We start from the raw sequence: 11560 nt of genomic DNA on the forward strand, positions 1-11560 counted from the left end.
CTCCCACTGCTCAGAGCTCCTTGCTCCTGGCTGTGGAGCTCCTCCTCAGCCTGTGTCTGGCCAATCTTCAGCCTTGAGTCTTTCTAGAACGGTGTCTCCTGAGTGACGAGAGAGTCCAGTTTCAGGTCCCACACCCAGGGATCAGCACAAAACTGTGTTCCCAACTGCTGTCCTCAAGAGCTGGGGCCCCCTGTGACCTGTGCTCCCTCCTCCCATCACAGCTTCATTGTGTTGGTGCCTGGCTGGGGACTCCTTGCCTTGCACAGGAGACTGAACTGGACTGCAAACACATGCTAACAGTGGCAACAGGCAACTTTATTTCCACAACTAAATCAATTTCAGCATTTGTGTGCATGCAGAGGAGGAAGGCGGGCAGGACAGAGGACACCTTTGACCCTGAGGCTGCCTTTGGATCAGCAGGCACTGCCCCAGTATGAAATGGTCACTGCCCACTGCAGTCTGCACTGGGTCTTGTTCATCCTGTTGCTTGTGTCCTTTTTCCCATGAGGTCCTGCAGCATCTGGTGCACCCGAGCTAAGAATCGCACCAGGACCTGGTACGGACGTGGAGCGGGCAAGACAGATTCTGTTGGCCCTGGCTGCTCAGAGGGGAGTGGGGTCGAGGCTGGCTCTGGCTCTGCCTCTGGCTCTGGTGTCTCTGTGGGTGTAGAGCAGCCTGACTCTGTCGGTGTTGGCTCTGGCTGCTCAGAGGGGGTTGAGCTGAAGGTTGGCTCTGGTGCTGGAGTGGCTGTTTCAGTTTCCTCTGTGCATGGGGTGGGAGTGGAGCAGCCTGGCTCTGTCGGCGTTGGCTCTGGCTGCTCGGAGGGGGTTGCGGTGCAGGGGGGCTCTGGTGCTGGAGTGGCTGTTGCAGCTGGGCACAGGCCCATCTGCAGCACGATCCAGTTGTAGAAGTGCTGAGTGGAGGTGTAGACTCCCAGCCGCTTTGCTCTGGCACAGCCTTTTCCCCAGCTGGTCACTCCAACCAGCCAGAAGTAGCTGGCACTGTTGTCTTTGCACACCAGAGGCCCTCCACTGTCACCCTGCAGCAGAGGAAAGAGGATTAGGGTGCTGCTGGGTGGCTGCTGTCAGCACTGGAGGCTTGTCTCTCTCTTGCAGCCCCTGCCACAGCTGTGCCCCTGGCACAAAAAGGCTCTGCTCAGGTGCTGGAGTCTCCAGAACCTTAGCTGGGAACAGGGTGGGTGTCTGTCAAGGTCTGGTATCTGCACAGTGATCCTGGATGGGTATGGATGATCCAGAATCTGGACCTCTGGGCTGCTCAGAGCCCTGGATGGGCTTTCTGGGCAGAGGGGCCGGCCTGGGGAACACGGGCACTTGGCAAGGAAACCCCACCAGGGGAGGGGACCCAGGGGAGGGAAGGTGCTCTGCCAGGTGCTCTGCCAGGTGCTCTGCTCTGCTCCCCCCCATGGTGCTGGGGACCTTTCGAGCCCTCCTACCTGGCAGGTGTCCATGCCACCCCGCGGGTAGCCAGCGCACAGGTTGTGGGTGTGGATGGAGCCGGCGTACCAGCGGCTGCTGTTGACCAGGCGGACGTCCAGCAGATGGACCTTGGCCTCCTGCAGGACATCGCTGGGACCATGAGCTGGGAGCAGAGCAAGCACTGAGCGCCCAGCAGCTCCCCGCCAGCTCCACTCCCCTCTCTGGGGGTGAAGTCCTTCCCTAGGGCTTGGCTTTGCCTCTGGAGCAGCTGCTGTGCCCTTTCTGTCTGCCTCTGGGGAGCAGGCCAGGTGTCAGCCTATCCCTTTTTCTGACCCAGAGACAGGGCTCCTGAGAGGCATTTTAAAGGCTTTTATTCCATTTTCAGTCTCATGTGAAGGGTGAGACAATACAGATGTTACAATTCACTCCATCACAATCAGAAGCCAAACTATTTCCTAATTACAGTACATTATAAACATTTCTTGGCCTATCAGCTTTTGCCACACCATGCTGCTAATGCCTTAAAGCAAATCATCTAAAATTACCCCTTGTGTGTCCTACAACAATACATCTTTCATAGTTCTATTTCTCCAGAGTATCTAGTCTATTTGGAAGGGTCATCATTTTAAACTCGTTTCTAGTTCCATTCCTCTCTCAACAAAGTCTGATCTATTCCATGACCTTTCTACATCAGAGAAACAAACCGTATTTTATCTCAGAGTTTACATACGAACACATACTACGTGAGCCTTTGAGAATTCCCCACAAATCCATTTCCCACAGCCAGAGGTGCACATCCTACAGAGCCTGACTTTGGTCTGTGCCATCAGGTGTTGGGAAGGATGAAGTAGAGAGGCCTTGTAAATATGATGGTTTAGATTCTGGGAGTATGAGACCAACAGGTGAGATAGAAATGAAGGCAAGCTTTGAGATGTAAAATACCAAGCCATCAGCTAGTGAACAATAGAGTGCCTAGCTGAGGGCAATCTCCCTTGATTAAACAATACCCTCCTGCTTGCCAAAGGTAAAGGGACAGTTCTATTGGCTGTATGTAAATGTTGTGAGATTGGTATCTTGTATTAGATTGGTTGGTCCAACACAGACTATCCAACTCAGAAGGACATTTAATGTACGGTTACCAGAACCTCCCTCTCTTTTCCCACTCTTTTCCCTCTCTTTTCCCGCTCTTTTCCCTCTCTTTTCCCTCTCTTTTCTCTCTCTTTTCCCGCTCTCTCCTGGCCTGCTTTAGCTGTGCCTAGCAGCTACAAGTGAGGCCCCCACAATAAACCACGTGCTACCACAGCTGTTTTGCTTATAGAGATACTTTGTCACCGAGCATCTCCTACAGTCAGGCTCGCCTTTTTGGGATCCCCCTTTTTGGGGAGCTCACCTTTGGCACCGGCGGAGCCCCAGCCCGCGATGTAGCAGGCCTTGAGCTCGGACACGGTGAGCGAGGCGTTGGGCACGCAGGCGGGCTGCACGTAGTCACTGCACTGCACGGGCCGGTCCAGCTCCAGCAGGGCGATGTCGTTGCGCTGCGATGCCGCCGTGTACTCCTGGTGTGCCAGCAGCCGCTTGACGTGGCGCACCTGCGCCTCGGGGCCCAGGTGGCTCAGCTGGGTGGCCCCGATCAGCACGCGCCACTTGGTGACGTTCCTGCGAGGCACAGAGGGCTGAGAAGGGGGCAGAGTGTGCTCGCCATGAGCCTCGCTCGAAAAGACGCACAGAGCCAGGAATTTGGGAGAGCAGAAGCAGCAGCAGGGGGGAATCTCCCCGCCTCGTTTATTACTTCCTATTATATACTTTTAGCAAGGTTGTCAGAGTCTAGAACATTCCTCTGGCAACCCTGGAGGGTTTGGAGACCGGACAGGGGCTCTGGGATCTGTCCCAGGGGCTCAGGCAGCCTCACACAGAGCCCAGGAGGGCACTGCCTCTGATCCCTGGCCATGGGAGTGAATGCCCACAGTGTAGGAAGAATCACAAGCTGCAAGAATTCAAAATAAGTAGTAGCTAGTTTATCACAGAGTGTAAATGTAGAATTTAGGATTTTTGGTTTATGGGCTTGAAGAGGCAGGATGGAGGAATTGGGGAGTGGTCCTGTGCTCCTTGTTCTTGTTCTCATACCCCGTTTTCTGCTGAGTTGAATCTCAAGGATTGGTTCAGAGTAGAAATGACATGTTAACATAGGCAGTGAGTATTGGTAAGATTTTGTAAATAAAAAGTTCATTGTGGATGGTGGTTGGGTCAGGGGACCGTACAGAAAGCCCGGGACCCTCTGACCCGCCCAGTCCCCCGCGTGTCCTGCTCTGCTGGGGACGCCCTGCAGAGCTGGGACAGAACTGAGAGATGATGAAAGAATGAACAACCCTGGGAACACGGACTGGGGACTCAGCTTGTCTGCTCTGGCTCTGGCGTGGGACCTTTAGGGCAAGAAAAGCCCGAAAACCCTGCACACCTCAGGGAACAGCAGCCCTGAGGAGACTCTCAGGGAACAGCAACCCTGAGACAAGGTGACCATGGATTGGAGAGTGGCATTCTCACCTCTCAACCACGTTGGTCAAAGGGACTGTCACACAATCATTCCTCTCCAGGGATAAGAATATAAAAACAATGATAATTTTTACAAAACGTAACTGCTGTTTTCCTGAAACGAGTGTGAGAAGGTAAGAAACCTTTTACTTAATATGAACACTCAGCAAACTAGGAAATCTCATGGTAACAAGTGTCTCTCTGGTTTTTCTGAGTTTTGTTAAAGCCTTCTGCTTGTTTCTAAGATGGGGTCAGTTCTTTAGCTTCTGTGCAGTATTAGAAGCAGTTTTTCACTTTCTCACTCTTTGGGATATAAACGATCTTTGTTTGTTTACAAACTGAAATATTTCCCCTGCAGCCCCCCAGAGTTCCTATGCCAGCTCAGATCCTAGAGGGCTTTGGAGGAATATTTCAGGGACAAGGCAAAGGATTCCAAAAGAGGCTCTAATCCCCAGATGTAGTCCAAGACCTTTATTCCACATGGTTTCCAGGGGGGAAAGAGAAAGAATGAGGAAGAACAGAGCTTTATCCACTCTTCTGCTAAGGAGAAATAGTTGGAACTCAGCCAATAAGGTCAGAAAGGGGAGGAAGGGTTAAACTACATGGTTACAGGCTCCAGGGGTCTCTGGGGAGGGAAAAACCATCTCCCAGAGAAATACAACAGTTTACATATTTCTAGCCTGAAAATAATGTTGGTTGACAGCTGGTCTGGCAGGTGGGGTGAAGGGATGGTCAGAAGCCAATCCACAACCAGAGCCACAAATGTATAAAAATGAAAGAAATAAACAGGCTCACCCTCTTTTTGGGGAGCAGCCTTCCACTGCAGACCTCTTGTCATTGTTTTGTGTGCTGCTTTCACAGCAGAGCTGTCGGTGCCTTAGGGTTTGAGCTGTTCTGTTTTTCATCTGTTTGTAATCCTGTGGTTCTTTAGTGGATAACTCTTAACTCCAAACACAGCATTAGCTGCTGTTCTCCCATTTTGGTCAGACACAACCATTCCTCTCCAGGCCTGGGCTCAGGTTGATTTTCCCCGAGATGGGTGAGTTTGGAGTTTTTCTTCCTGAAAGCCCAATGCTCAAACCAGAAAAGAAGGATGGAGTCTGCAAGCTGAGGTTTCCAAGGCTGTTTATTCTTCCTGATCTCTCTGTTCTCTCTCTGCCCTGCTGAGAGTCCTGCTGCAGAGCAGGGCATGAGCAGACTCCCCCTGGTCAGGAGGTCCCAGACCTTTTTCTAACCACTTCTCTGACCCAATCACCTTCTACAACGTATTTTTATTTACAATTCCATACCAATTAATTCATACCTATTCTAAAAACATAAGTGCTACCTAAACCAATCTTGTGTGCCCTGTCACAGCAGAAGATGGAGTCTGGAGAAGAAGAGGAAGAAGAGCAGGACAATGCCCTGATTCTTCCATCTTGGCCTCCCAACTTCCATTCTAAAAATCCCAAATTCTATATTTTCACCCTGTGACAAACTTAATTACTATTTATTTCACACTTGTGTGGCTTGTAATTCTTCATGCAATGTTGGTAATTTTTTCCATGGGCTGAGATCAAAGTGTTGTTTTGGGCTCTGTGCCAGGGTCCCAGACCCCTCAGGGCAGCCAGAGGAATGCCCTGGACTCCAACAGCCTGGAATCAAGGGCACCTCACTGCCTCAGGCCCCGAGAGATGTAAACAAAAGTGAGTTTTGGGGGGAGCAAACTTGGGCTAAATTACTTTCTTACCTGAAGCTGTAACTGGAAGATTAACCCCCAATATGCAAATGGCCTAAACTTATAAAAGCATGAAGACCTGTGACCTGTGGTCCATTTTTGAGGTGTAGCCCCTGGGGCTATAATAAATATAACCGCTTCTTACTCCCTTAATTTTGTCTGGCCTCTGTTTTTAGGTAGTCCCAAAAAGGCATCACTGTGGCAGCTTCTGCCTTCTGCTTCCCAGGGCAGAGGAAAGCAGAGCAGCGAGGAGTGTGGCTGCCCTGGCATGCCTTAGGCTCCAGGAATGCCAGGCTGGAGGCTGCTGGGCAGGGCTGGGGTGTGCCCAGCCTTCTGGGCAGTCTCTCAGGTGGGCTCTGCAGTGCCCAGGCACTGAGCACGCTGCAAGGAAACAGGAGGGGAGCAGCGCCTGCTGCTGCAGGCTGGGCAAGCCTTTGTTTTGGGGGGATACCCTCACTCCTCGCCCCTCCTTACCTGGCCTGGAGGAAGCAGTGGGCTGCTGTGAGGACCCACTGCGGGCTGATGAGGGACCCTCCACAGGTATGGCCCGTGCCTATTTTCCTGGGGTCCTGGATGCTGACAATCCAGGGCCAGGCCCCCGGCAGGGCCCCCGTGCCAGTCACGATTCTGGAGTCAGCAGAGTCGTAGTCGGCGCCGTAGTCAGTGGCCATGGGCCGGAGCCCGCAGGTCCCTCTGCAAGCACAAAGCCATGAGTGCCCTGCCCAGCAGCTGCCCACGCTGCCTCCTGCTGCCCCAGCACCTGGGGGCTGCCAAGGGGGCTCCCACATGGGCCTTGGGGTGGGGACAAGCTCCCTGCCAGAGCCCGGGGCCATACCTGCAGCTGTCCCAGGTGCCATGTGCAGGGCTGTACACGGCCAGCAGGATGAAGAGGTACAGCAGATTCATCACTGCTGGTGGCATGATCTGTCAGCTGGAAGAGACAAAAGGATTGTCTCTTGCAGTGCAGCCCCTGGCCTGAGTGCCTGCAGCAGCTGCATTGCCCTGGGGCTGATGTCACAGAGCCTGCGGTTCCAGGTTCTGGGCATGGTGTCACAGGGCTGATGTCACAGAGCGGGTGGTTCCAGGTTCTGGGCATGGTGTCACAGGGCTGATGTCACAGAGCGGGTGGTTCCAGGTTCTGGGCAGTGTCCTCAGAGGGCAGGGAAAGGCCACAGCCTCGAGAACCACAGAATGGTTTGGGGTGGAAGGGACCTCGATATTGGCGATTGATTGAGAGATGGGAAGATTCGGTGATCAGAATTCAATTTTACTCAGGTTTCTCAAGAACTTATATACTATTTCAGACAGGTTAATAATTTCTACTACAACAATCAGGTTAAAAATCACACAGAAAACTCATACATTTAACAACAATTCTTTGCTTGCACAAGTTGATTGAATCTTCTCTCTTCCCGTGAGCAGGTTTAATCCCATCTTCTGTAATCTTCACAGTTCTGTTTGTTCCTGCCATGGCATCTTGGTTATCAAACCAACTATGCTAATCAAGTCTGTTTGAGTCTCTGTCTTGTGTATTCCCATACTTGGAAGGTCATGCAAGGCATGCCTGGCTCCAGTAAAACACAGGCAGACAAACCTGGCCCAAAGGGAAAGTCACTCCAAAGGCAGTGTTTGGTCAGAGAGGGTGCTCAGGGCCACCACAGGATGGAGAAAAGTGGCACATCAAAGCTGGGAAGAGGTCAGGAAGGAACAATGCCATGTGCCAACAACCTGGGGGATGCATCAAGGCACACAAGCCTTAGCTAATGACTTAGTCAATGACTGAGGATAAAAGTGGGCAAAGACAGTCCTACAGCCAGGGGAAGAAGGATCAGACTGAACGAGATGCCTTAACACTGGAAATGCGAGTATAAGCCAGTAATTCAACTTTTAATCAATCTCTTTGGCATTGAAAGGGGCACTGTGGTGAGAGAGATGATGTCACCCTGGTTTTGAAGACTTTTCTAAGCCTTCTGTAATGTTCTTCATACTGGAGTCAGAAATTTTACTTTATCACACTTTCTACTATAAACAATGGCCATGTTTTGCTGTCTTTCATTGTTTACAGATTTCTAGGTGAAAGAGAAAGTTGATTGACAATTAGCATGACCAATGTGAATTGAGAGGTAGAATTCCATCCTCCAACCCACAGGCCCCATAGGAAATGTATAAAACTAAGTTTTGTAAATAAACTTGTCCCTTTTTTCCTGCTTCACTCACCAGCATGTCCTCGTGTAGTTCTTTCCATGTCCTCTGTGACAAGATGATGTGGGGTTGCTGATGGATCTGGATAAGAGACCACAAAATAAACCAAACAACAGCTAAATAAAAAAGATCTTTAAATAGGATACAATAAAACCAAGATTGGTAATGAGTGAATCTTTTGTCCCTTACCCCCAAACAAATGTGGACTGCATTTTTGCTTCACCTGCAAATTTTGTTGAGAAAGCATAAGCATGGTAAGCCCGTGTGGCAAATCTGTCATTAATTTGGCTGCATTGTGAAGTAACAGTAATTACTGCAGAGTAAAACCAGATCTTGCATTTCTGTAGGATTCTGTAGGTTTATACAGAAATGCTTTCCAAGTTATGTAAAACTACAGGTGGCTGTGAGTCAGCTCATACATATGCATCGTATTTATCCAACAACTCTTCCTTATTGCTCCAATCAGCACCAGCCAGTCTCAGTGGACTTTATAAATACAGAGATATGGAGTATAAAGAGCTGTGGAAAAGCTTCTCTTCTGCTTCACTGCAGAGTGCTCAGAGTTGAAAGCTTTTCTGGACTCCTCATAATTTAGGGTGGTTTTTTTTCGCTTCCTCTTCTTCCACCACTCTACACAACAGGTAACAGAGAAATTACCTTTGTTATATTCAAATGTTGCTACTGATGATTTTGAGACTTGAACTGGTTAGTACGTAAAATACATCTGCCATAATTATTTTTCTTTTTCTACAGGGTAAAAATGCTAGCTGAGCATTTGAAGACAGTACTGAATATGCAAACTTTGAAGGCAATACTATGAAAGAAGAATCAGTCAAAACCAGACAAAAATAAACACATAAGACTGCCTTATTTTCTTTAGAAACTTTTAAAATCCATTCAGAAGATCTTTTCAAAATCTAGTTTCTAAATTCTAGTCATCCTTTTGTGTGCTCAAGCAGGCAGTTGTGTTTTGATTGCAGATTTGCCTGGCTGTTTGCAGCTTCAGCAGCTGCTGAGCACTAAAACAAGGGGAGTTTTACAAGGCACCAGAGAAGGATGATCCTTGGGAACCTCAGTGGAGTGAGTGAATTCAGACTCCTGGGTTTTCCTGAGATCTCTCATTTGCACCCTTTGCTCTTTGTAGTTTTGTTATCTCTTTATATTCTCACCCTGATGGCTAACACAGTGATCATTCTCCTAATAAACAGTGACAACACCCTTCACACCCCCATGTACTTCTTCCTCACCCAGCTGTCCTGTTTGGATATCTGCTATTTGTCAGTCATCATCCCAGCTATTCTGGAGAACCTGATGGTGGGAACAGTAAGTATTTCCAAGACCAGATGTGCAATGCAAATGTTTTTCTTCCTTTTCTTTGGCGTCGCTGAATGTTTCCTCTTGGCTGCCATGGCCCTCGATCGCTATTTTGCCGTTTGCTACCCCTTGCATTACACAATTATCATGAGCAGCAGGGTCTGCAGGAGCCTGGTGGTTGGAAGTTACATTTGTGGAGCTGCCGTGGGTTTGGTTCACACCCTCACAACTTTCAGCTCACCCCTGTGTGGCTCTGCCATCGACCACTTCTTCTGCGAGGTTCAGCCTCTCCTGGAGCTGCTTTGTGGCAACACTTTCCCAAGAGAAGTCCAAGTCATTGTGGTGGCTGTCTTTGCTATTCTGAGCCCTTTTTTACTGATCATTTATTCCTATGTTCGTATCATTTCCACAATTCTTCACATGGCATCAGCTGAGAGCCAGCAGAAAGCGTTTTCCACCTGCTCCTCACACCTCTTGGTTGTGATTCTTTTTTATGGCACTGCAGGCTCCATGTATCTGCGGCCAAAATACAGCTACTGTGCATCTGTGGATAAATTCCTCTCACTTTCCTGCTCTGTGGTGACTCCTTTATTGAATCCCATCATTTACACTTTGAGGAATAAGGAGGTGAAAGGAGCCCTGAAGAAAAAATGGAGAAAAACTAATTTAGTGTGAAAATGAAATGGAATATTTATGTTGTTTCAGGTATTTGTACTGGTATTTTTCACTCTAAATTCTTGTCCAACAAAATTAATTTCCGGATATATTTCAGCTTTTGGGGAGGAAAGGGGGAGAAGAGTGGAGATTTTCAGCTGTAAGAGGGAGTGTTAGAAGCTATGTTAACATTTTGGAAGGAAACTTCTTCCACATACTTAATAAAGTCTCAAATAAATAAACTTTTTTTTCTTTTTACTTTGCTTACTATTTTTCAGAAACTTTAAAATTGTGTTTACATACTTCTGACTTTTTCAACAAAAGAGTAATATTCAGGAGCCTGATTTTACTGAAAGATTTGAGAAGAATAAGGTTTTATCCACTTGCATTTATTTCCTGAAAATGTTTAGTAAATTTCTTTGGGGAAAGGAGAGGACATAATTCAGGCTATAATGTGGAGCCACGGAAATTAATGAGTACTGATTATTAATTCTGAGATTGCTAGTGGAAAAAAGAAAAAAGAGGTGTGCAAAATTGCATTCCTACCCCACTGTCTCAAAGATATTTCTTTAATTTTAGAGTCATTGTTTTAAACATGTTAAACCAAGTCTAGGCATTTGAAGAACCAATGTAATGCTCTGTAACTGTTAATAAAATTCTTTATATTAAATCCTCAAAACTTAAATGATATTGGAAAGTTAAGCACATGAATTACTCCTTAAATTAATCCTTCATTCCCAGAAATAATGGTAAATATAAATATCATAAAAGTATGGTGTTCTTAATTTGATGTCATATGAATTTTTATCTTGAGAGTTTGTAATTCCACAGAAAAAAATTAAGTTAAAACTCTTTGCAGAAGCTTGACATGTTTGTTTTTAATCACAACTTATTTTGTACCAAAAAAAAAATTAAACCAGAAAAATGTAGAATATTTTTCATCATGAATTAAAAAAAGAAAATGAACCATCAAGAAGAGATTTAATTTATAATATTTTCAAATATCATCTCGCATTTAAAGTATAAAAGTGTATTTGAGACATATTTTTATCACTGTTGATTTAATTAGAAAATAATGTAACATATGACTTTTTTTTTCTTATAATGGAGGGCGGGACTGATGTTTTAATTATGTCTTTTTTATATTTTTAATTATATCTTTTTATACTTATATATCTTATCTGCTTTCACTGTACCAAAGATAAGGAGCATTGATTCAATGGTGGTTATTAAAGGTTGGACAAATAGAGATTTTAAGAAAAAAATTAGAAATTCTGTTGTTTGGGAACAATTTATTTCACCTTGCACTTACCACATGTACTCTGTGAATGACGGTTTCCACACCTATGGAGTGATTTTTAGCATGGATTCCTATTAATTAGGAATGACAGTTCTGACATACAATTGGGAGCTGTAAGAGGCACTGATGATTTTGGAATGGCATTTGTAAGGCAGGTACAGCACTCCTGGACGTGTAAAATTCTGTGAAATATTTAATTTAGTCACTAGATTAGCCAAACATCCACATTTGAAGTTGTCACTGTGGCCTGTACATGCCAGCTGCAGTTTTCAGCAGATTGGGTCACCAGATCCCATTAATTTTTTATTAGTTTTGACTGTGTTGGGAATTCAGAACCTGCAAATAGACACTGGGTCTGGAGTCGGATTGCATTCCAAATGATTGATGTTTATGTGCCCAAACTGTCAC

At 46.8% G+C, this 11560-nt stretch overlaps 2 protein-coding genes across 2 annotated transcripts; one reads left to right on the forward strand and one right to left on the reverse strand.

The window, feature by feature from the left end:
• Window positions 1-475: 475 nt before the first annotated feature.
• On the reverse strand, window positions 476-6603 carry LOC134554333 (acrosin-like). The gene is made up of 5 exons (XM_063404889.1): window positions 6518-6603; window positions 6157-6375; window positions 2827-3092; window positions 1454-1599; window positions 476-1039 (listed from the first exon to the last, which is right to left on the reverse strand). Exons 1-5 carry the CDS (start codon window positions 6601-6603, stop codon window positions 476-478), a joined length of 1281 nt encoding a protein of 426 aa, XP_063260959.1.
• Window positions 6604-8940: 2337 nt separating this feature from the next.
• On the forward strand, window positions 8941-9873 carry LOC134553839 (olfactory receptor 10C1). The gene has a single exon (XM_063403966.1). The coding sequence runs from the start codon at window positions 8941-8943 to the stop codon at window positions 9871-9873; it is 933 nt and encodes a 310-aa protein (XP_063260036.1).
• Window positions 9874-11560: the final 1687 nt, after the last annotated feature.

The sequence above is a fragment of the Prinia subflava genome, chromosome 8 (genome assembly GCF_021018805.1).
Source record: "Prinia subflava isolate CZ2003 ecotype Zambia chromosome 8, Cam_Psub_1.2, whole genome shotgun sequence".
In the NCBI taxonomy this organism is placed as follows: Eukaryota; Metazoa; Chordata; class Aves; order Passeriformes; family Cisticolidae; genus Prinia; species Prinia subflava.

Excerpts from the sequence above, each read along its gene's own strand:
- LOC134554333 (XM_063404889.1), bottom strand. The coding sequence starts at position 6,603 with ATGCCACCAGCAGTGATGAATCTGCTGTACCTCTTCATCCTGCTGGCC. Across the intron at positions 6,376-6,517 it reads GGCACCTGGGACAGCTGCAG|AGGGACCTGCGGGCTCCGGC; the intron begins GTATGGCCCCGG and ends TTGTGCTTGCAG. Across the intron at positions 3,093-6,156 it reads CACTGCTTCCTCCAGGCCAG|GAACGTCACCAAGTGGCGCG; the intron begins GTAAGGAGGGGC and ends TGTGCCTCGCAG.
- LOC134553839 (XM_063403966.1), top strand. The coding sequence starts at position 8,941 with ATGATCCTTGGGAACCTCAGTGGAGTGAGTGAATTCAGACTCCTGGGT.